Source organism: Leguminivora glycinivorella, chromosome 22 (assembly GCF_023078275.1).
Source record: "Leguminivora glycinivorella isolate SPB_JAAS2020 chromosome 22, LegGlyc_1.1, whole genome shotgun sequence".
Lineage (NCBI taxonomy): Eukaryota > Metazoa > Arthropoda > Insecta > Lepidoptera > Tortricidae > Leguminivora > Leguminivora glycinivorella.
This window is the reverse complement of record NC_062992.1, coordinates 5604420-5629433: the sequence shown is the minus strand read 5'-3', so window position 1 is coordinate 5629433 and position 25014 is coordinate 5604420. Positions and strand designations below refer to the sequence as shown.

The window sequence follows — 25014 nt, the reverse complement described above, 5'->3', positions numbered from 1 at the left end:
TTAAGGATTCAATCAAATTAAGTGACAAAGAAGAGTCTAATAAATCTAATTGGGTATATTAGTTTCTTGGCTTTGTCATTTCACGAAACCAGTTCAGACATTTGATCAAATCACCAGTTGAGACTTTATCATTTCCCTAAATTTGTTTAGGGAAATGTTAAAACTAGTTGACTTTTTGAATTCGTTTCGTCAACTCACTGTCGTGGTTCAGGGATTTTATCAAATCCCTAAACAAATCTAGTGAAATGACAAAACGTGGCATGTCTATTGGCCGATTTTGTGATCCCACTAAACAGGGTCAGGGATTTAGTCAAATGACTGAAATATTCTAGAGAAATGATGAAATGGATTCGCCATTTTGACATCCCTTAGAGGTTTGATCAAATCTCAGTTTTGGCCATTTCCCTGCGACATATACATACATACAATACATAGTTAATATATGTAACACGCTTGTATTCCGAAAAGGGCTATAAGGAGAACACATGATACTGTGGGGGGTTGAAAGACCGAAATTGTGATATCGCAGTGACTGGTGCTGGGTCGGCAACGCGCATGTGACACCCCTTGAGTTGGAGGCGTCCATCCATAGGTTGCGGTGACCGCTTTCCATCAGCGGACCGTATGCCTGTTTGCCACAGAGTCGACTTCTAAGACACCCACGGGAGGCAAGGGGTGGTGAAATTCTTAGCCCCTTAGCCCCCTCACCACACGGGTTAACGGGGGAAAACTCTTAGGGCCCCTTGCACCACCCGCTTAACTCAAGGTTAGTGGGCTGTCAACAGTCAAATTCCATATAAGATGGTGTGATGCAGGTGATTCTTACGGCTCAGCCACGACATTGGTCTAAGCGCGACAGCGGTGAGCGGCGGCCATACATTGGAGCGAGACACAGCGATGGGACTTTTCATTCGCACGTATGGCTGCCGCTCACCGCTGCCGCGCTTAGACCAATGTCGTGGCTGAGCCGTTAAGAAGTGCAATTTGAGCCCCCTCTCAAGACGTTTTTGTTAGTACCTACATCATCTAACCTAGCATTCCCGTACTAGGGTTCCTAATAGGTCAATTGTCTCAGACCATTGCCTATAGCCAAAAGTACTATCAATGACGCTCTATTGCGTATTGTAGATATATCTCTCTATTTGTATTGGTACAATAGAGTGAGTTGCGTAACGTTCGCGTCGGAGGGTCAACGATTGTACTTTTGGTTAAAGGTCCAGTAAATCTTAAGCATCCGGACCTCCCGCCCGAATGTACTAGGGCATCAGAGGTGTGAGGCAGTCAAGGATGGAGTTATCAATGAAACAATTTGTAACATAGCGTCGTTCAGAAAAAGATAAGTTGACAACTCACAGATGTATTGCGAAAAGCTTTTCTTTCGTATTTTTACGGAAACGTACGAACGTGTCATGGTATTTCAGTCTGTCTCAATACACTGTCTGAACTAGCATGATAAATACGATCGTTTCAATAAAAATACGAATGAAAAGTTTTTTGAACTACATCTGTATTTTGGCTAAGCGTGTAGTAAATCAAAGGTGGTATAGTGAACTAAACAATGAATCAATAACTTGTAAAAACATTTTCCCCTCACTAGCTCGGAAACACGTGTTTTTTCCTTTAATACGCATAAAAACGCATTTTATCCACTAGTGGGTAAAGTAATTTGACCTTGAATAAAGTCAAATTAACTGCTTTAAAATTGATAAAAGTAGGTGAATCTAGTAATAAAGATGATTTACCACCTGTGGAACTACTGGAAGCAGTGATAAACGCATTTTTTGCGTTGTAGTTTCCTCGCTATAGTGAGGGGAAAAGTTTTGTGTTACACTCGGGTGCAAATTTATTTTACTTCTCGTGTGTTAAAAAACTCGCAAGTTCAGAATTCTATTCTCGAACCACTCGCTTCGCTCCTGGTTCAACTATAGAATCCTTTCACTTGCTCGTTTTGTAATTCCACACTCGACGTTAAAATACAACTTGTATAACAAATAACTATTATTTACTTTTGCAACATTTAATATAACGACAAACCGCCACGAATAGAGATAACCTAACCTAAATAATTACTTAAGAGGGCTTTCATGTGAAAAATAGTCAAATCGCAACCGAGCGGTTAATGATACCGTTTGTAGTATCAAATGAAAACTTTGCGAGTAGTTTACAATCTAATTGGTCTAAAAAATATGAGAAAATGTCCAGAATTGGTAATAATTGTGACGGTGAAGGTTCGTTTTCAAAAAATAGCCAAAAATATATAATAGAAATTTATAATCACTAAGGCATAAGAGCAATTTTAGTAAACGTTGCAGATTAATTTAGTATGAAAATAACTTTGATGTAATGTAGATTTTCGAAGAAATTGTCAGTTAATTTTAGGTAATTTCTGAAAAAAATTGAAATCATCTTAGCCTCGTTTACTCTTTTTCAAAACCTTATAATGAAAATGTAGTCTGCGAAGATTCTAGTACAGGATATACGTATTATAAATTTACCAGTTTCAGCATTAAAAATTGTAGAAATTTTACAAATAAAATCGACTAATTCAGCGCTATACGCGGGTTTTCCTAAACGTGCATCAGAGAAAAAATCATAATTAATTTAGTGAGTTAGTTTTCAAAAATCCAGTCTGTAAGAATCAAGATAATAAGATGCTCCAATTGAAACTTGAATTAAATGTATCTATTAGATAACGGAAGAAAGAAATTTCACAAACTAAAACTATCAATTTTACATTATTTTGACCTTTTTCTTGAAATCACCCTTAACGATAAACTATATCGTATTTTATTCTATAATTAGTCTTGGTATATGTAGAAGCAATCGTAAATATGATTGTTAAAGTAGGTAATACTTAGTGTATACGTTACTAATTGATCGAAGTAATAGCGTACCATGTCGCTGGTGGACTTAACATGGGGATTTATTTTTATTATTGAGTGGTTTTCATTTTGGTAACATACATACATACATACAAACACGCCTGTATCCCATAAAGGGGTAGGCAGAGCACATGAAACTACTAAAGCTGCAGTGGCATTTTGGTAAGTATATTTTTTTAATTAATTTCTAGTTACGTACTTATATTTTATTTTCTAGGTGGTCCAAAATATTGACCGGATGGTGGCCGCTAGCGGATGTAAGAAGCGCCTGGCTTTGGCTCGTTGGGTGGACGACATTCGAAAAACTGCGGGGCACTTCTGGATGAGATTAGCCCAGGACCGGGATAAGTGGCGTACACGAAGCCACTGCTCAGCAGTAATGATGATGATTTTATTTTAGTTGTTGCCCAAATAAAAGCTACAATATTACATGCGAGGAAGATTATTCTCGTAAAAGTAGGTACCAATGCAGTGAAACTCGCAAGCGAGTTCTTGCATCGTGTAAATGGTATACTTCATATACTTGCTTCGCTTGACGATCGACAGTTGCAGCCGGGCTCTCGCGTCGAGCGTGTCGAACGCGAATATAATAATATTATAATATTACGCGAATATAAATTATAACATACTAGCTACGGGTATGCGCATATACTCGAATATTGCGCGAAAATAGCGCGAAGTGAAAATGTACATAATACGCGCTTTCTGGAGTTGAAGTTTAAAATTAGTGTTTATGGATTCAGCGCATGTGCAGTGATGCAGTTTGTGAAGTATTTTAGGATTTAATTTGTTAATAGAGTAGAGTTGGAAATAGAGAATAATAAAAATTAAAAAACCTAATTGATATTTTTGTTTCATAATTAAAACATACTTTATGAAAAGTGAAAATATGTAATAAAATTTTAAAAATAAAAGGTGTAAGTGAATATCCACGTCTACTAAATCCATAAGTGTCAGGTGAAAGTGACTTAAAAGAACATTTAGCTTACCTTGAAACCGAAAATTTGTAAGTGAATTTTCTCTTTAAGCCTTAAGTGAAGTTCAAAGTGACTTTAAAGAATATTTTTCTGGCTTTAAAAGTGAAAAATGTGTGAATTTCCACTTATAAAGTCTTAAGTGAATTTAAAAGTGACCGAAAAGGAACATTTTTCTGACGAAGAGCATCTAAAAGTGAAACAGAGTTTCCAAAATGGCGAAATGACGTCCTGGAGCGCCGAGTTGGACGAGGCGGCGCAGTTGGCGACGAAAGCCGGCTGCTGGCATACTCTGCTGTTTTACTTACTCTGTGCCTTGGCCGCTATTCCTACGTCCTTCCTCATATTTTCACAGGTAGGTACGTTAAAGTAATCATAAGTTAATATTTTAAAGACAGACGGACAGACACGTCGAAATTATGGCCACGACGGAAGCTCTCATATTTTTAGGTAACTAGCTTTTGCCCGTGGCTTCGCTCGCGTTAGAAACAGATAAAAAGTAGCCTATGTCACTCTTCATACCTTCAACTATCTCCACTTAAAAAAATCACGACAATTCGTTGCTGCGTTTTGCCGTGAACAACGGACAAACAAACAAACAGACACACACTTTCCCATTTATAACATTAGTATGGATTTAAAATAATCATCAATTGACCAAAGCTGGTTGCTGGCATAGTCTGCTGATTTACTATTTCTACGTCCTTCCTGATATTTTCACAAGGAAGTTAAGGTAAAAAAGCCTATCATTTAAAGACAGACGGACACGACCAATTATAAAGGTTTCGTTTCCATGATATTTTACGTCTTTAAATACTTAATCATAGAATCGAGTTTTTAGCCCAATTGCCAGAACTGACAACCCAGGACAAACTATCCTGGCGCCTTAGAGTGAGGAGACCCGACCCCAAATAACGGGACCAGGGTTGGACAAAGAAGAAAAGAAGAAGAGAATCGAGTTTTTACGTGTAGTGACAGCTGGTTTCTGGCATGCTCTGTTGTTTCTAAAACATCTGAATTGTTTACCAATTACTCTGTAAACATTTCTCTGAACGGCAAAACTTTTATGATATCGATACGGCTATATATATTAGTTTAGGCTGGGGGCACCATGAGTCCGCCATTTTGAATGATTTCCAAATCATTCAAAATGGCGACCCATTTCATAGAATATGGTTACAAAATTTCACGTAAATCGGTTGAAAATTGTGACCCGTAGACGAGAACATCCGGACATACAAAAGCAAATTGCTCCAGTTGAAACGTAGACGTTGCTAACGCTGCGGTCAAATAATTTACTTATTTAGAAATTTACGAGGATCTCGACCATGCCTACTTGGTTGCTACTATACCATACTTAGCCACCATAGTTAAACGATGACATTTTTGGCGTTCTTACAAGTTAATGTTAATATACTTATTACCAACTCAGGTGCCGTAGCCGAATGGCATTTCTGCGACGCGAAACGAAAACGAAACGCCGCGAAAGGTAGTCTGGCTCTGTCGCGCCAATACGAACGAGCGATATATAGATATCTACGAGCGTTTCGTTTCGTGAGCATTTGTGCCATTCAGCTACGTACCCTGGTTACTCTGTGTGTGGGTAAATAGCGTGAAATCAGTACCACTACTCGATACTAGGTGGCAACTGTGTCTCGTCTGCCAAAATAATAGTATTAGAACAGTTTACAACATTATATTACAAGCAGAAGGAATTGAAAACAGAATACTGATTAATACTATTGTAATATTAGCTAAAAAATTAGTGAGCATTAAACTTTTCGTTCTTCGCGACATCTATGGACAAGTAGCAGTACTGATAATTTACGCTAGTTGACGCGTGATCGGCGTGATTGTCGCTAGATGTCACTTAACTATGCCTATACAAATAACCCGCATTTACTGATGTATTCGGTTACAACTCTTCCCTTATTTATTCCTCTATGCTACGACCTATCCTTGTATTACAATATTATCTCACTCTGAATCATCTCATAACTTTGTAAAGCCATAAATGACAACGTATAGAGAGACAGAATATAAATAAAATACTGTAAATCTAAATATGAATGGCGCCCATAATAGAACAGTATGTTGAGTCGTGACACACTGTATGGTAGTTGGGTTTAAAATACACATACCGGTCTCAGTAGTCTTAATAGCGTAGGTAATTGGATATTTTTAGAAACAATCACTTCTAAAGAAAAAAAACCGGCCAAGAGCGTGTCGGGCCACGCTCAGTGTAGGGTTCCGTAGTTTTTCGTATCTTTCTCAAAAACTACTGAACCTATCAAGTTCAAAACAATTTTAAACAAAGTTCTACTATTGTGATTTTTTTCATATTTTTTGAACATAGGGTTCAAAAGTTAGAGGGGGGGGACGCACTTTTTTTTCCTTTAGAAGCGATTATTTCCGAAACTATTAATATTATCAAAAAACGATCTTAGTAAACCCTTCTTCATTTTTAAATACCTATTCAACAATATATCACACGTTGGGGTTGGAATGAAAAAAAATATCAGCCCCCACTTTACATGTAGGGGGGGTACCCTAATAAAACACTTTTTTCCATTTTTTATTTTTGCACTTTGTTGGCGTGATTGATATACATATTGGTACCAAATTTCAGCTTTCTAGTGCTTACGGTTACTGAGATTATCCGCGGACGGACGGACGGACGGACGGACGGACGGACGGACGGACAGACAGACATGGCGAAACTATAAGGGTTCCTAGTTGACTACGGAACCCTAAAAAACTGCGTGGAGAAGTGAAACTTCGTAACATAACCTCAAAAACATTTTGTCAAGTGACCATCACGTTTTTGCTTTAGGTACGTCCATCTTTTTACTGTTTTAAATATTTTACTCTGCTATTTGCTCAAATGATTGAAAAAACAAACATAAACTCATTTTGCACTCGATCTAAATGTGAAACACACACATTCCAACCAACCATTCCACTATTCAAAACCTATCTGTCACTGACTGAGTGAGTGACTGACGAAACGTAACACTGACTGAATGTTACGCGTTGAGTGAGTTGGCATTTAACGCAACGTAACACTGACTGAGTGTTACGAGCTGTCAGTTGCAAGTCGCATTAGACGTTTCACTTCAAAAATGACCAGCCCTCTAACTTTAGGAGACAAGTAATAAATACTGTGTAAAATGCAAAATAGGGCTAATCTATTTACATACTAAGATTGAAATGATTTTGAAAAGGTTTTTATTTACCGTTCAGGCGATAGTACTATTTATTATACTGGGATTCAGAAGAATATTTAGAAATACAGGTTTTTACACAACGACAAAATTGTATGGTTAATGAGCTAACAACCACGACACGTCTGCCGACGGCTTGTCCGCTCTCTAGGATTATGTGCCCTGAAGACCCATCAGAGGCCCGTCCGACCAAATCACACGTAATGTTAATTTAGCTAGTTTCATCCTAACTGAAATAGATACCATACACTAAAGAAAAAGCGATCAAGTCCACTGGTGGCGAAGCTAGGAATCGAACCCGGGTTTCCTGCTATCGCGGCTGACGTGCTAAACCGTTACACCACCCGTACCCGTCAAAATTTCTCTAGTGTATGTTATCTCTGAAGGCTAGGCGCCTTTGACCAACTCTGAGGGCGATCAATTTGTGCTTGCACCTCCTATATGAATTCTTTTGCAGGAATACGATTACGATATAGCGAGAGAGATGGTGCTGCCACTGCTGATGCTGATGTAGGGAACAAATCAAATTATTTTATCAAATATTTTTTATTAGTTTTTTTTATGTAGTAACATGGGATTAGTTGTCACAGCGGATTCTAAACTCCCATGAGCCGCGGCAAATGCCGGGATAACGCAAGGAGGATGATGATTTAGTAACACTACTATGTATAAATTATAAACTGAAATAGATACCATACACTAAAGAAAAAGCGATCAAGCCCCCTGGTGGCGAAGCCGGGAATCGAACCCGGGTCTCCATGTTTCATCCTATATACACCTAAATTACGTCTGTCACAAGACACCATAAATTCAGTTGAACTCAGGAACGGGCCCACACACGATTAGGCCGACCACTTTGTAGAATTCCTTACCAAAAAGGTTCAAAAGAAACCCTTATGTTTTCACTAATTGGCCTACTCAAGTGCTATGTGGCCTTGGTATTTCAAATGACTTATACTAAATAGTCTCTGTCTATTCGCAGTAGTCATTTCCTTATTAACTTACTAGATAGTATGAGTATTTCATGAAGTCAGTTTCAAGAAGGTCTCGAATTTTTCCTATATGTATGTTACATTAATTTTTGCCTTTAACATCATCAATAACTGTTCCAGGTCTTCACAAACGCTACCCCTGAACACTGGTGTGCACCATCTCCAGAACTCGAGAGCCTGGCTCTGCCCGATCAGCTGATCAGATCCCTGACGGTTCCAGAACAGAATGGAGTGTTTGACAGCTGCCGCGCGTACTCTGTGGATCCGCAGACGCTGTTCGTGGTGCTGAATGATTATGTTGATGAAAGGTAAAGTAGATAAACTAAGAAACATTGTTAATGATGGGTTAAGAATTTCACCACCCCCTTTCTTCCCGTGGGTGTCGTAGAAGGCGACTGTGGGATATGGGTTAAATTGTGGCGTAGGCGAGAGGCTGGCAACCTGTCACTGCAATGTCACAGTTTCGTTTTCTTTCAACCCCTTATTTGCCAAGAGTGGCACTGAAACCTGAGTAGTTTCATGTGCTCTGCCTACCCCTTCATGGGACACAGGCGTGATTGTATGTATGTATGTATGTACATTGTTAATTTAATACGGGTTAAGAATGTGTTGACTGTTAAAGATGTTCACCATTCACTTTCCTCCCGTCGGCATTTGTCGGAAATGGCCTAGGAACCTGTCGCTGTCGCTTCACTGCTATCTTACGTTTTCTGTCAATCCCTAAATTTCTGAGTCTTTTGGCAATACATGTGTGCGATTATGTATGTAAGGTACAGCGGGGAAAATCTCGACTGGGGGACAAATGTAACTGGTCTATTTTTTCCATGTTTTACAATGTTTGCATTATTAAACACAGTGTCCACCGGTTATATATGGTAGGCGTGTTCTGTGGATAGATGTAGAACTCAACATTATAGTGTAATAATGGAAAAAATGGAATAGTTACAATTGTCCCCCAGTCCAGATTTGCCCCGCTGTACCTTACAGTATAAGACTTCCACTGCTTGTGATCATCTAAGCTTAAAAGCTGTGCAAAGGTGAAGCAATTTTCGTGTATTTCTTTCCTTACTCGTTGTACGTGTCAACGTGTGTTTATGTTATTTATTTATGTTTTTTATTAATTAATTTAATTCAGTGTTTATGTTGTTTTCTATAGAAAGGGGATGCAGCAGCTATTACACGGAATTTCATAACATTTTCTGCAACAATAAAATTTATATTGAAGCTACTCCCCTGTAGTCATAATCTAACTAGATATCTGCTGTAAGATTCTAATGCAGCTCTCATTGTCAATAGAACAGAAATCATCCGGGAAGGAGGAGTGATGCGCAAGGTGACTACAAGACGGCTTTTGCCCGCTGAAGGAGAAACAGAGAGAAAAGAACAGGTGCGTAGAAAACATACCTACTCTTACTAAATTATAACTCTTGGTCCATGGGGTCCCAGCGCGCATACGTTTTAGCAGAAAATGCGAACCGTCTGGTTGGCAAAACTGGTAGCTAAATTACTGGTAGTTTGCTCGTAAAGTGTATCATCGTTGTGATACAATAAGTTGCCGCCAGCAGTCTTGCCATTTATTGCTATCACGGTTCCAAATAAACACATGGCAAATTTTACATGCTTCAACTTGCAACTGTATGTCCAATGTTTTATATGGGTTCTTTTGAATCTTTGTGTTCTAGCTTTCCTCTGCCTAAGAACGCAGGCCGCTACTTAAGCTAATTTTTATACCTCGTTGTCAAAACTGAATTATATTATTCTAGTTTTTAGATTTGTCAATAAAATACGTTCAAGTTATTTTGCTAATTATTTAATCTAAATAGTAGCAGGTGACCCCGACGTGAATCTTCTAACTCCCTACAAGATTTTTTTTTAAATTATGGTCATCAATAATCATTTGAATATAAAAGTAAGGCTCTTGTCCGTGAAGCTCGATGAAGTTGTTTCCACTGGGATCTCACTGGGTCACCGAATTGGGATCGATCCCAAACAGCGATAAATTTATCAATTTTGTTTTGAAATAAAAAGATTTATCATTGGCATACGACGTAAATACGTCGTTTATGTATTCTATTCTTCTGTAGATACTTCATAGCAATATTAAAGAACTTATTACCTATTTTACAGATAGCGAAAGTGACAGACGCCATCTTGAAGCTGAGAAAGGAGCCCACACCGTGCAGCAATGGATGGAAGTTCAGCAACAGCCAGTATGAAAGGACCTTAGTCACTGAAGTACGTAGACCATAGAGGATCTAGTATTATAGAGCCATCTCTCGACAGGCTTAAAACTTTTGAACCTCAGTTTTGAAAATTAGGTCCATATTCTTTGTGTTAAAATGTCAAATATTAATATTAGCGCCATCTAGCCGAGCGTCCCCCAAAGGTGTATCGCCATCTAGGTCGCCGTACCTTTTTCTGTGTGGTTTTGAGGTACGTTTTTTTCTTAGACTTTAGCTGCCTATACGGAGTTACATATGTCTTTGACGTAGACTGACTTAACTTTGCACTGACTTAGGCAGTAACAGTACCATCGTCGTATGTCAACTTCGTTATTACCAACCCATACAACTCGTGGATACTTTGTAGCGTTTGAAATATGTTTTTGCTGACCGCATCAACAGCGTAGGTTTACGTTTTAACTCGATTTGCTTTTGTATGTCCGGAGGTTCTCCTCTACGGGTCGCAATTCTCAACCGATTCTCATGAAATTTTGTGATTAGATTTTTGTCGCTCCAGTTTTTGGAAATTTAGTAAAATGCAGCTGCAAGTGACAATAGCGTAATATTTTAACTAATATGGCGCCAACGACTATCGTGACTTGACTCTGATAATGATTCTAAACATTAAGTATTTAGTATCACTTGCGTTTTCGAAGCATGTTGCAAGTAGTGTGTAGTAGTAGGTAATATAGTGGATAAAACAACGTTCCAAAAGTCGCCACCGAGAATCATTTTCCTATACCAAAGACATATAACTCCGTATAGAGTCTAAGAAAAAAACTGCTCAGTAACATACAGAAATAGGCACGGTGGACTAGATGGCATTACACCTTTGGGGTACGCTCAGCAAGATGGCGCTAATATTAATATTTGACATTTTAACACATATCAAGCTATTAAGAATATGGGCCAAATTGTCAAAACAGGTTCAAAAGTTTTACGCCTGTGAGATGGCATTCTATGTGATTACACATTTTACTTCGACAGTTAACTCTCTATAATACTCGATCCTCTTTGCATATACTAATGCGCAGTTAACTAAGGTTAATTACCTACAGAATGCGTGAACTCCTAGTATAATTATGTTTGAATTGATAACAGTTATTAATATCAAAACAAAACATTAACAAGTATGTCGAAGATTTCACAACCACGCCTTTGCCGCCCTTTGCCCTGCGGTGGATCAATCGATAGATAAATTATCATGCAAATTTCATGGCTAAATGGCAATCGGAAATTGATATCTGCTACGAAATTGTAGTTGTAGAGTTTACTAAGGTCAATAGGGATAAATGTGTCATAAGGGTAAGTTTGTTCGGCCTTCAAATTTGGCCAAACTCACAGTCACAGATGGTTTTGTGAGTTCACAACACAAGCCTTCTTGAGCTTACCGTGGGCCTCAGTCAATTTGTGTAAGAATGTCCTATAATATTTCTTTATTTATTTATATTTTTGTTACTTGCTACTCACGATTAGGCCGTTTTCACATTATCCGATCCGATATCGGATGTAGGAAGGATGTAAAATGTAAGATTTATGCGCTTCCAGGCCTTCATTTATGTATTTAACTAGCTTTTACCCGCGGCTTCGCCCGCGTAATAAAAGTATTCTTATTGAAACGTTTACAAAAAATAAGATTTTCATTTGGATCCGTAGGTTTCTTTGTAGGTACATCTGTCCGCGATTATTTCGATTAAGGTTTACCCCGCTTTAGCGGGGCAATTCTCGACTGGAGGGCCATTGTAACTGATCTATTTGCTGTACGGTCCGGTTTTGGCTGACTGTACCTTACACCTATTGTTTTTAAAGAAATTCTTGCAATGATTGTAGAATTGTTACACAGCGACCACAGCGTAGGTAGTAGGTACGAATATGTATGTATTTTACCTTTATAAATATTTATACTGGGGAAACTTCATACAACCCACATAGCCAGTATCTCGACGCTATGGTCGGTAGGGTAAAAAGTACATTTTGCTTATACAAACATAACGTAAACATATAAAAGGCAAGCAAACAACGATCTTCTTACAGCACATTGAATGTAATAGTTATTACGGATGCAGGATACTCGCCGATGCCTACTTACTAATACCTTCCCACTGAGCCACCTGCATTTTACACTGCCTAGATATCGATTGCCGACCGATTATTCCGACCCCAATCCCTATTCTTATCCCCGTCCCTATCTCTATCTTTGTCCTCGTCCCCGTTCCCGTCCCGTCTCTGTCCCCGTCCCTCCCCTATCCCTATCCCCGTCCCCGTCCCCTATTTTTATCCATATTTCTATCCCTATCCCTATCCCTATTTCTATCCCTATCCCTATCCCTATCCCGATCCCGATCTCGATCCCGATCCCGATCCCGATCCAGATCCCTATCCCTATCTCCACCCTTACCCCCACCCCCACCCCTACCACTACCACTACCCCTACCCCTACCCCTATCCCTATCCCTATCCCAATCCCAATCCCAATCCCAATCCCAATCCCAATCCCAATCCCAATCCCAATCCCAATCCCAATCCCAATCCCAATCCCAATCCCAATCCCAACCCCAACCCCAACCCCAACCCCAACCCCAACCCCAACCCCAACCCCAACCCCAACCCCAACCCCAACCCCAACCCCAACCCCAACCCCAACCCCAACACCTACCCCTACCCCTACCCCTACCCCTACCCCTACCCCTACCCCGTCCCCGTCCCCGTCCCCGTCCCTGTCCCTGTCCCTGTCCCTGTCCCTGTCCCTGTCCCTGTCCCTGGCCCTGTCCCTGTCCAGGACAGGTCCTTGCCCCTGTCAAATTATCATGCTAGGAGGTGAACTTTGAAAAATCCTTTCTTAGTGCTCCTCTATCCCTATCCCTATCCCTATCCCTATCCCAATCCCAATCCCAATCCCAATCCCAATCCCAATCCCAATCAAAATCCCAATCCCAATCCCAATCCCAATCCCAATCCCAATCCCAATCCCAATCCCAATCCCAATCCCAATCCCAATCCCAATCCCAATCCCAATCCCAATCCCAATCCCAATCCCAATCCCAATCCCAATCCCAATCCCAATCCCAATCCCAATCCCAATCCCAATCCCAATCCCAATCCCAATCCCAATCCCAATCCCAATCCCAATCCCAATCCCAATCCCAATCCCAATCCCAATCCCAATCCCAATCCCAATCCCAATCCCAACCCCAACCCCAACCCCAACCCCAACCCCAACCCCAACCCCAACCCCAACCCCAACCCCAACCCCAACCCCAACCCCAACCCCAACCCCAACCCCAACCCCAACCCCAACCCCTATCCCGTTCCCGTCCCGTCCCGTCCCGTCCCGTCCCGTCCCGTCCCGTCCCGTCCCGTCCCTGTCCCTGTCCCTGTCCCTGTCCCTGTCCCTGTCCCTGTCCCTGTCCCTGTCCCTGTCCCTGTCCCTGTCCCTGTCCCTGTCCCTGTCCCTGTCCCTGTCCCTGTCCCTGTCCCTGTCCCTGTCCCTGTCCCTGTCCCTGTCCCTGTCCCTGTCCCTGTCCCTGTCCCTGTCCCTGTCCCTGTCCCTGTCCCTGTCCCTGTCCCTGTCCCTGTCCCTGTCCCTGTCCCTGTCCCTGTCCCTGTCCCTGTCCCTGTCCCTGTCCCTGTCCCTGTCCCTGTCCCTGTCCCTGTCCCTGTCCCTGTCCCTGTCCCTGTCCCTGTCCTTGCCCCTGTCAAATTATCATGCTAGGAGGTGAACTTTGAAAAATCCTTTCTTAGTGCTCCTCTAAGGAACTTCCGTGTCAATTTGAAATCTCTTGAACCAGAAGTAAAGATAAAAACTAAAGCTATACTTATGGCTATTTTGGATATTTTAACCCCATTGCACAACAACAGGGGAGAAAATTTCTTTTCCACCTCATTAGATTTTAAAATCGTTGTATTTATGGTGATCAGCGACCCGATAAACCATAAAAACGATACCCATATTGTGTTTTTGACTAAAGTCAAACCCCCTTTGCACCCCTTTAGGGGTCAAATTTTCAAAAAACCTGAAACATGTATTTAGTCATAATATGTCTTTAGGAATCCTCCTGTGAAGTTTCGAATAAAATAGTCAAACTAATCTTGTTTCCCCATACAAACTTTGAACCCCCATTTCACCCTTTTAAGAGGAGAATTTTGAAAAATCCTTTCTTAGTGCTCCTCTACGCCATATAAGGAACCTATGTGGCAAATTTGAAATCTCTAGGACCAGCGGTTTCGGCTGTGTGTTGATATATCAATCAGTCAGTCAATATCTTCTTTTATATATTTAAATCCCATTGCACCACAACAGGGGAGAAGGTATTTCACTTCCGCCTCGTTAGATTTTAAAAACGTTGTATTTATCGTGATCAGCGACCCGATAAACCATAAAAACGATACCCATATAGATTTTTTGACTTTATCACCCCCTTTTCACCCTTTTAGGGGTTAAATTTTCAAAAAACCTGAAACACGTATTCAGTCATATGTCTTAAGGAATCTTCCTGTGAAGTTTCGAATAAAATAGTCAAACTAATCTTGTTTCCCCATACAAACTTTGAACTCCCATTTGACCCCCTTAGGAGGTGAATTGTGGAAAATCCTTTCTTAGTGCTCCTCTACACCATATAAGGAACCTACGTGCCAAATTTGAAATCTCTAGGACCAGCGGTTTCGGCTGTGTTGATATATCAGTCAGTCAGTCAATATCTTCTTTTATATATTTTTTTGATATTTAAACCCCATTGCACTACAACAGGGGAGAAGGTATTTCACTTCCGCCTCGTTAGATTTTAAAAACGTTGTATTTATCGTGATCAGCGACCCGATAAACCATAAAAACGATACCCATATAGATTTTTTGACTTTATCACCCCCTTTTCACCATTTTAGGGGTTAAATTTTCAAAAAACCTGAAACAAGTAGTCAGTCATATGTCTTAAGGAATCTTCCTGTGAAGTTTCGAATAAAATAGTCAATTTAATCTTGTTTCCCCATACAAACTTTGAACCCCCATTTGACCCCCTTAGGAGGTGAATTTTGAAAAATCCTTTCTTAGTGCTCCTCTACACTATATAAGGAACCTACGTGCCAAATTTGAAATCTCTAGGACCAGCGGTTTCGGCTGTGCGTTGATATGTCAGTCAGTCAGTCAGTCAGTCAGTCAGTCAGTCAGTCAGCTTCTTCTTTTATATATTTAGATAGATCACTAAAAGACGATAATATAAAACGCAAAAATCGCGAATTTAATGCAGATGGCACTCTCCTACAACAGTTTTTGTCCGAGGCTCCAACGAACTGCCGATATCGGCAGGACGCTTCCGACATTTTTGGCATGCCGGACCCCCCGCCAGCTGTCGGCCGATAATATTTGTGTGTAGGTATGCGTATATAATGTAGGTATACGTTTGTAGTAGTGCGCGTGACAAAAATGGCGTCTATAAACAGCTGTTAATGATGAATTTCTGTTGAAAAAAAAGATTGTAATTCATCGGTCCGAATTACGGATACTATTTTTTTTTACCCTTTAGTAGATATAGTTAAATGAGAAATTATTTATTTTACCTGCCACTCTTGAGTATTTTTATGCTCGTTATTTTAATTTTACAATAAAATATTTGAAATAATAGTGCTTATAATTATTAAATATAAAACTTTTAAAAAATATTTTTTGATACAAAATCGTACTTCATTGATTTGGAACAATATGTTTTATCGGACCGACATCCGACACTGTCGGAAGCGTTTATCGGATGTAGGATATCGGTCCTACATCCGATATCGGATCGGATAACGTGAAAACGGCCTGGTGCACTCTCAATAAGCACCGGTCATTGCTTAAACAGGCCAAATGTGAAGGTCAGAAACACTTCTCCTTTCGACACAATTACCCGTATTGACCTTAATTGAATATTTTGTTTTCAGTTCGCGTTGGTGTGTGACAATGACTGGCTGCCACGAACCAGCAACACGCTCTTCTGGGTCGGTTCCATCTTCGGAAACCTGTTCTTCGGGTGGATGTCTGACAGGTTCGTTATCAATATTCGTCGAAGGGCATTGTAAATAGTTACATTCGCTGAAGGGAATTTCTACTTAAGGGTTTTGACACTTTTGACAGAAGACAGATGTTACACGCTCTGAAAAAGTTGCAAGGTGGATTGACACCCTGTGATTCGTACGAGTCATAAGAAATTTCAGAAGGGTTACCATGACGTACTAAAGACGTTCAGTTTAGGTTGAGAGAAAGGGACACAGCTATAGCAGTTACATAGCTCCGTCCCTCTCTCTCAACCTAAACTGAACGGCTTTAGCACGTCATGGTAACCCCCCAGAAGTCTACAAAACAGTGTTAGAATGACGCTTGACATGTACTGATGCGTCAATTTATACAGAAAGTCAAAGTAAAGTTAGTTAAAGGCAGTCTTCTACAGGTATTGAAGAAACGCGTTACTCGGATATCAAGTGACCCTTTACAGAAATGATGACAAATTGACACAGTCATCGTCTTGCCCTTCCCGTTCCGTTCTCGAGAACGACACAACTCCACTCACAAGTACCTAAAGCACCACTGATAAGCAAACAAGTTACATCCATACTAATATTATAAATGGGAAAGTGTGTGTGTCTGTTTGTCCGTCTTTCACGGCAAAACGGAGCGACGAATTGACGTGATTTTTTTAAGTGGAGATAGTTAAAGGGATGGAGAGTGACATAGGCTACTTTTTGTCGCTTTCTAACTCCCTACTTCCCTAAAATGGGGGTGGAAGTTTGTATGGAGCACTCCTCAATTTTCGAATTTAACGCGAGCGAAGCCGCGGGAAAATGCTAGTATTTACATAAAATAAAGCCTAATAATTTCAACAGATACGGCCGCCGACCAACAATCCTGCTGATGATCTTTCTGGAAGTCCCTCTGGCTATATGCACTTCGTTCATCACATCGTATTGGGGCTACACAGCTCTCCGGGTGGTCGGAGGGTTGTTCTTCCCAGCTTTATACCAGCAGCCTTTCATCCTGGCGTTAGAACTCATGCCTCCTGAGAAACGGACCTCTGCAGGTATTGTTTTAGATTTAGTACAACATAATTAAGAGCTTTTGGGATTGGGTTAAATTGTGGCGTAGGCGAGAAGCTGGCAACCTGTCACTGCTATGAAACTGTGACATGTATGACTGTATGACTGTATGAACTGTGACTGTATGTATGTATGTATGTAATTAAGAGCGATTTGCCACTGACCAACGAATTCTGAAGAAGAGGATTGTGGTTAAAAGCTTTCTGGAAGTACTCTTATGCACCTCCTTCGTCACATCGTATTGGGGCTAACTACATGGCACTTCGGGTGGCCGGAGGCTTGTTCGTCCCAGCTTTATACCAGCAGCCTTTCATCCTGGCCTTAGAGCTGATGCTTCCTGAGAAACGGACCTCTGCAGTATAGTTTTAGATTTAGTACAAGCTACCTAAGAGCGATTTGCCACTTACCAACAAATTCTGAAGAAGAAGACTGTGGTTAAAAGCTTTCTGCAAGTACCCCTGACCTTATGCACCTCCTTTACAATACAATACAATCCTTTATTGATAAAATAAAATTTTACACGTCAGGTACATTGGCATGCTTACTGTTAGATTAAAAATTGCATTAATTATTAACAGGAAAGGCTGAGTGAGCGAATTTTATATGTATGTGTCTATTTGTATACTTACAGTTTTACTCATTTGATACAGTGTTAGGTCTCGTAACAGGAATCAATTGAATAGTGTGCGTAAGACACCAATTTAGATTTAAGTTTTTCAAAGAAAAATTTATCGCTGGTTGTTGATTTCAACTCGAGCGGGATTTTGTTATATACTTTAGGTCCTACCGTATGCATACACTTCTTAGACTTGGCTAGTCGTGTTTGAGGTGGATAATAGTTATTTGTTATACAAGAGTGCAAAGTTGTATTTTAACGCCGAGTGTGGAATTGAAAAACGAGCAAGCGAAAGGATTCTATAGTTGAACCACGAGCGAAGCGAGTGGTTCGAGAATAGAATCCTGAGCTTGCGAGTTTTTCAATACACGAGAAGTAAAATACATTTGCACTCGTGTGTAACACAAAACTTTTCCCCTCACTATAGCGAGGAAAGTACAACGCAAAAAACGCGTTTATTACTGCTTCCAGTAGTTCCACAGGTGGTATAACATCTTCATCACTAGATTAACTCCCTTTTATCAATTTTAAAGCAGAAAATTTGCCTCTATTCAAGGTCAAATTACTTTACCCACTAGTGGATAAAATGCGTTTTTACCCGCTGGTATTAAAGGGCAAAACACGTGTTTCCGAGCTAGTGAGGGGAAAAGTTCATTACGCCTTCTGGAAGCCGTACCTCGTGGGTTGCTGCAGGTCGGGAACTGTGCTATGTTGCGTCTCACGTATTTTGCGACTTCGAAAATGTATGCACACGGCAGGGTGAGAATTCCTGTCCGTTTAAAAAGTTCTTGAGCTGGGTGATCCCATGGGACTCCAGATATACACCGAATGGCTCTTTTTTGGAGTCTGAACGGCCTAAATCGGTCCGCAGCGTCACCCCACAGGTCGATACAGTATGTAAGTAAATAATGAAAATAGCCTTAGTAAGCTTTTTTGACGTTGCTGTTATTTAGGCAGGGGCTAAGTCTACCCAGGGCAAAGCAAGCGGATGACAGGCGGTTACAGAGTTGGTTGATATGGGTCCTCCACGTTAATCCTGAGTCAATTATCAGACCAAGGTATTGAACTTGATCCACATGCGGGAGAAGTTGACCGTTGCAGCTTATACACGGTGTTTCCGGTATCACTCAAAAGCTCAGACACCCCAACTGATTTTTATTTTTTAAACGTATCTAGAATGTTCATTTTTTAATCTGATGATTATTATTTTTTTAAATTGAGTTTTAAATTTTCTGTGCAGCTCTACTCGGCTTTTAACTCTACACTCAATAAAATAATTGCTAGCTACCATCATAAACCTTCAAACTGTTTAATTGTGTACGTTACTGCAACGACATAAGGTTTACCAATAGACAGCTATGTCAATGTAAAGCACTTTAACCTGTGTCACAGTAAACTTCAAATTGGACAGGTGACTCAGTAAGCAAATTTAAACCTAAAATTCAAAATGACAAGGTTGTAATTAGGTACGAGTTCAATTTGTTATGACTTATGATAAACTTTAAAATTAAACTGACGCACAACGTCTATATCGTAGCGGAAAAAATAATCGTCCAAGTAACCAGCCAGTATTAATACCCTTAAATACTGAAAAAGGTATACAACCTCTCAATATGATATGCACAATGTTGTATTACAAATTTGTAGAATGGGCACGTAAACAATAACTAATAATACAAATTAAAACAAAAAATATTACCCCCATCAAGATCGATCGATCCTACTCTCGAATCTGAACAAACAGTTTTCAGGTTTTTAGTGTTAAGTGAAACACGGTGTATGTAAGTCGTGCTCACTTTTACCACGCAAGCAAAAGCGGATTATATAAGTTTTTTCAACGTTCAATACACAACGTTTATCACATGGTATTGGAGCGGTGTGCTCTGTATTCTTATCTTTTTTTTTTGTTTTTTCGGAAATGAGATTTTTTGAGGACGGAAAAGGAAAAACTGAAATGTTGTGGCCTTCACCATAGTGATAACTGTCGCTCGACAGTGACACTTATACATTGATTATGTAATCAATAAATAGTACATTACATCAGAGGCCGGGAAAATGAGGATTTCCGGCCAAGTGGGTATATACGGCCGAGCGAGCGTGCGAGCGAGGCCGGATAGGGATACGAGGCCGGGAATCCGTTTTCACGCCGAGGCATGTATAGTGCTTTTCTCAAACATACAATGAAATAAATAAAAAATGCTCTAAAGGACAATATTTTATAAAAAAAAGTTACTTTGCAGGCCTAGGCCTGAAAAATAATATGAAATCCCTTTACAGTCCTTTCGAGTTGTTGCGCCCAAAAAGCGATACTTCCCAGCCCATTTTAAGGAACGTAAAGACAATATTTCATTGCATGTTTGAGAAAAAAATATTGATGCTGAGTAACGAAATATTGACGCCCTCTGGTTACCAGAAACAAAGCTCCTCACAGAAAATAAATGAAACTTCCTAATACAAATGAAAGAAATGTTTATTGTTATAATATAAGAATGGTTAGAATTCAACCTGTATTATGAGGTATACTACCTACCGGTTAACTTCCCCTATCGTTATTGCTTCCCTGTAGTAGGTCGGTTAAGGTTTGTGGTTGTCTCCGTAGTTGCCATTTTTGGGAAGGGACAACACATATCACTGCCCGGGCAGGGGTTATAACTGCGAAATAAATAAAAATATTTTTTTAATATAAACACGCTACAGAGAGCAGAGGCAGCAAAGGCAGAGCAGAGGGAGGCGGGAGGGGGGGGGGGGGGCAGAGGTAGGCCAAAGAAAAGATGGCGGGATGACCTTGACGCATTTTGCAGCGGCAAATTGTGATGAGTGGCGGAAGAAAGGTGAGGCCTTTGCCCAGCAGTGGGACACAATTATAGGCTAGGGAATAAAAAATAAACACGCTAGGTACTAGGACATCTAATTCTTCGCGGGGTCCTTGCTCACGAGACCTGTGCACGCAGCCACCACAAAAAAGTAGATTTTTTAATGTGATGAAGCATAGAGGAATAAGTAAGGGAAAGGTTGTAACTGTATACATCAGTAAATGCGGGTTATTTGTATAGGCATAGTTAAGTGACATCTAGCGATAATCACAGGTCAATCACGCGTCAAATAGCGTGAATTATCAGTACCACTACTCGAGTGGCAACTTTCCATCAGGCGGACCGTATGCTTGTTTGCCACCGACGTAGTATAAAAAAAATCTTACTGGCTTTCGCTGTAGTCATCCAAAAATCCTGGTGGTATCACAATTGTTTCTGCACACTTGCTCTCATGGACGCAAAAGCCTTCTTGTCCGTCAAGTCTCAGGCAAGACCATTTTTCTGGTTAAAACAGGTAAAAAATGCGTTAAATAATTAGTGGGATGCATGTACGGATCCAGGATGGGGGGGGGGAGGGGGGGATGCATGATTTTTTTTTTTATACGAAATTTATTATAAGTCTGCCGTTCAGATTTGAGGAGTTACGTTCTGACGATCATCAGCAGTTCCACTGCACCAAATTGCACTGTTCTGAACGTAAATGCATGCTGTTCATATAAAAACACAAAAATCACTATATCTATGCCTTTAAGATTTGAGGACTTCCCTTGACTTCTCTAGGATCCCATCATCAGAACTGGGTTATTGGCTAATCTGTCCTATTTTTTACTTATTGATAATGCCGTGATGTATTTTGTAAATGCCATAACTTTCACAATGAAATACGTAAAAAATCATTATTTTGCTATAAACTCGTTCTTTTTGTATGAAAAGGTGCAACGATTTTTTCAGAAATGATTAACTCGTTTCTATGTATATTACACGACAATGATATACTCGTACGATTTGCCTTAGTCGCTAAGAGCAAAAAGAAGTAATACATAGATTTTACCGAGGAAACTTGCCCTTTCCCCTTGTCTTTGTGGGGGGTAGTGACATGCGATTTCATGACTATTGAGTTAAATCGGATTAGTTTGACCCAAGGAACAATTTTGCCAAGCAGCATTGCCACAGGCAAAAGAGCAAAGTCGCTGGCCTTACTTATCCTACTGGTCACCAAACACAAATATGGCAAAGGTAAAATGAGCATACTTTGAAAATTATAAGTTCTAGCTATATACTTCCAAAGTCAATATTGTAGAGAATTTTATGGAGAATATACTTCTCATAGATATTGTCATGGTAGCTTTCACGGTTTTCATGGAAATGTAAAAAAACTGAAAACAGGGATACAAAAGTGGAGGGAAGGAGGGGAAACATTGACACCTGGGCGTGTTTCTACTTCTATTTTTTCTTATAACCCTATAAGCTATATACATGCCAAGTTTCATGCTTTCTGCCAGACGGGACTATAGATCTGGTCAAGAACTCGTACTACTCAGCATTTTATGCTGCGCAGCCATTTTATTACAAATTGACTGCGCATTGATTAACACGCAAATTGACTAACACAGTAGGTAATAACGACCGGTCTTGCGCATTCGGTCTGCTACGCCGCGGTCTCGGCGATTTGTGCGATGAGCACAGATATCTGTTCCTGAGTCATGGATGTTTTCTATGTATATAAGTATGTATTTATCTATATAAGTATGTATATCGTCGCCTAGCACCCATAGTACAAGTTTTGCTTAGTTTGGGGCTAGGTTGATCTGTGTAAGGTGTCCCCCAATATTTATATTTATATTTTATTTTACTTACCAGTAGTAGGGGTGAGGTCTATATCATATTCGTCAATCCCGTCAGCTTGCGCCAGTGCCACGCACACACTCAACATGAATAGCTGGCGCAGTTTCATAGCTGGAAAAAAAATCCAAAATCAGCTTTCCTGTGAAACTGATTCACAGAGGAGATAGACCTGTAGGATAATACACACACACACACATTTATTGGCGCAACAACCCAAAATGAGTCTTGGCCTCCGACACGAGTGCACGCCAATCATCCTGATCCTTAGCGACGTCCCTCCAGTTGTATGCTTGGAGATCGTTGCAGATTGCAGATCCGCTTCAACGGCATCACCACAACGATATCGGTCGTCCACAGGGACAACACAAGGTCCACAAGGTCCCGGGTGGCTAGCCGAATGGCACAATCGCTCACGAAACGCTCACGAAACGAAGCGCTAGTAGATATCTATCTCTATCGCGCTTGCATATTGGCGCGACAGAGCCAGCGGCGTATCGCTTTCGTTTGGCGTCGGAGAAATGCCATTCGGCTACGGGGCCAGGTGCTCTAGTAGCCTAGCGATAAGTACGTGAGACATTCGTTCCGCAGGTCGCGAGTTCGAACCTCGGCTCGCACCAATGAGTTTTTCGGAATTTATGTGCGAAATGTCATTTGATTGCCAGTCGCTTTTCGGTGAAGGATAACATCGTGAGGAAACTGTACTAACTTCAATAAGGTCTACTTACTTACCCTTTGGGTTGGAAGGTCAGATGGCAGTCGCTTTCGTAAAAACTAGTGCCTACGCCAAATCTTGGGATTAGTTGTCAAAGTGGACCCCATTGCTCCCATGAGCCGTGGCAAATGCCGAGATAACGCAAGGAGGATGATCTGGGTCTTCCACTTGGCCTCCGTCCTACTGAGGAAACTATCACTCAATCTCGAGTATCTCGACTAGTCTCGTTGGAAGATCAGCGCTGACCTCCGGGTCACCATTATGCTGAGGTAGTTTTAGTCGCACACTGATTTAAACTTTCACGATTATTACAAATACGGGTAATGCCTTCTGTTATTTTATGTAGTCATACGCGATTAAGTCCCGATTTAAAAATAACGATGTACCTATTTATTAGTCATACTTTTCGCATAGTGTGTTTTTTATACATACATACATACAATCACGCCTGTATCCTATAAAGGGGTAGGCAGAACACATGAAACTACTAAAGCTTCAGTGCCACTCTTGGCAAATAAGGGGTTGAAAACGAAACTGTGACATTGCAGTGACAGGTTGCCAGCCTCTCGCCTACGCCACAATTTAACCCATATCCCATAGTCGCCTTCTACGACACCCACGGGAAGAAAGGGGGTGGTGAAATTCTTTACCCGTCACCACTCAGGCACAGGTTTTTTTTTATAATACAGTATTTATTGTAAATATGTGCTGATAATGATATTAACATAAAATATACTAAAATCACGAAAATGTTGCCTCTGTCACTTCAATCAGGTAAGCTCCTTCGAAAAACGTATACAGGGTGTAACAAAAATGGTGGTGATCCGTTTAAGGGCGTATTCAGTATCGTATTCTTATCAGGAAAAAGTAGGATAAAAATTTTTTTTCGCAAAAAAATTTTTTATCTTTGTATGGAGATTCGACCGATTCGCGCGGCCCGGCTCATACAAAAGTGAAAATTTTTTTAGCGAAAAAAAAAAAATTTTCTTCTTTTTTTTCCTGATAAGAATACGATACTGAGTACGCCCTTAAACGGATCACCACCATTTTTGTTACACTCTGTATGTATTGCACATTGTGTAGGTTTTAAGTTTATAACATTTTGTTTAAATATTTTGATTATAATGATTATGAATAGAATGTGACAAATTGAACAAAACAAGGAAAATGCTTCTTAGAATTGTTAAAGCGTATTATTTTTCCTTACTCACCTGTTTTTTTTATAAATCTTTACAATAACTATATCCCAAGTACCAGAACACAACTTATTTGAAACTTTTTCAACGTATGTGCAGTTTCACCGAAGTTTTCAATATAAGTAATATTTTTTCTTCAAAATATAAACTTTACATGTACGAGTATTTTAGCATCGCGTCTTCTCTGATATGAATCTGGATTCCAAGTAGTTTATAAACCAGTTTCATTTTGTTGTCCCTACAACTTGTTTTTAGCATTTATGTAAACAAAACCATGTTGACAACGTGACAGAGTCCAAATACATGTAGCTATAAGTTGACCATTAGTACATTTTAAATATAAACTAAAACCATTGCAGATATAGTCCCGCAAACATAATATTATTATATATAAAGCCTGGAGTCCACAGACGGAATCGAGCCGCGTCGAATCAAGTCCTCATACATTTGAATCCGATTCGACGCGTCGCTAATTT

The 25014-nt window shown here is 40.2% G+C and overlaps 2 protein-coding genes across 3 annotated transcripts in view; one reads left to right on the top strand and one right to left on the bottom strand.

Annotated features, from left to right (window-relative positions):
• The first annotated feature begins 3011 nt into the window (after positions 1-3011).
• LOC125237658 (organic cation transporter 1-like) overlaps positions 3012-25014 on the top strand; it is a 42329-nt gene continuing 20326 nt past the window's right edge. Inside the window, exons 1-7 of one of the 2 annotated variants that reach the window (XM_048144789.1) lie at positions 3417-3652; positions 3963-4211; positions 8193-8380; positions 9369-9459; positions 10200-10307; positions 16208-16311; positions 17147-17340. In XM_048144789.1, coding sequence (XP_048000746.1) covers positions 4080-4211; positions 8193-8380; positions 9369-9459; positions 10200-10307; positions 16208-16311; positions 17147-17340 — 817 coding nt within the window. In that variant the 5' untranslated portion in view covers positions 3417-3652; positions 3963-4079. Of the gene's footprint in view, positions 3045-3416; positions 3653-3962; positions 4212-8192; positions 8381-9368; positions 9460-10199; positions 10308-16207; positions 16312-17146; positions 17341-25014 lie in introns of those variants that run through there. The other variant, XM_048144791.1, reaches the window with a different exon arrangement.
• On the bottom strand, positions 20425-24680 carry LOC125237666. Its single transcript, XM_048144800.1, has 4 exons — positions 24554-24680; positions 22643-22741; positions 21172-21286; positions 20425-20624 (listed from the first exon to the last, which is right to left on the bottom strand). Exons 2-4 carry the CDS (start codon positions 22737-22739, stop codon positions 20522-20524), a joined length of 315 nt encoding a protein of 104 aa, XP_048000757.1. The 5' UTR covers positions 22740-22741; positions 24554-24680; the 3' UTR covers positions 20425-20521.

Coding starts and splice junctions, on each gene's coding strand:
- LOC125237666 (XM_048144800.1), bottom strand. CDS start 22,739: ATGAAACTGCGCCAGCTATTCATGTTGAGTGTGTGCGTGGCACTGGCG. Junction 21,287..22,642: donor AGACCTCACCCCTACTACTG/GTAAGTAAAATA, acceptor TGTTTTAACCAG/AAAAATGGTCTTGCCTGAGA. Junction 20,625..21,171: donor GATGACTACAGCGAAAGCCA/GTAAGATTTTTT, acceptor TTTATTTCGCAG/TTATAACCCCTGCCCGGGCA.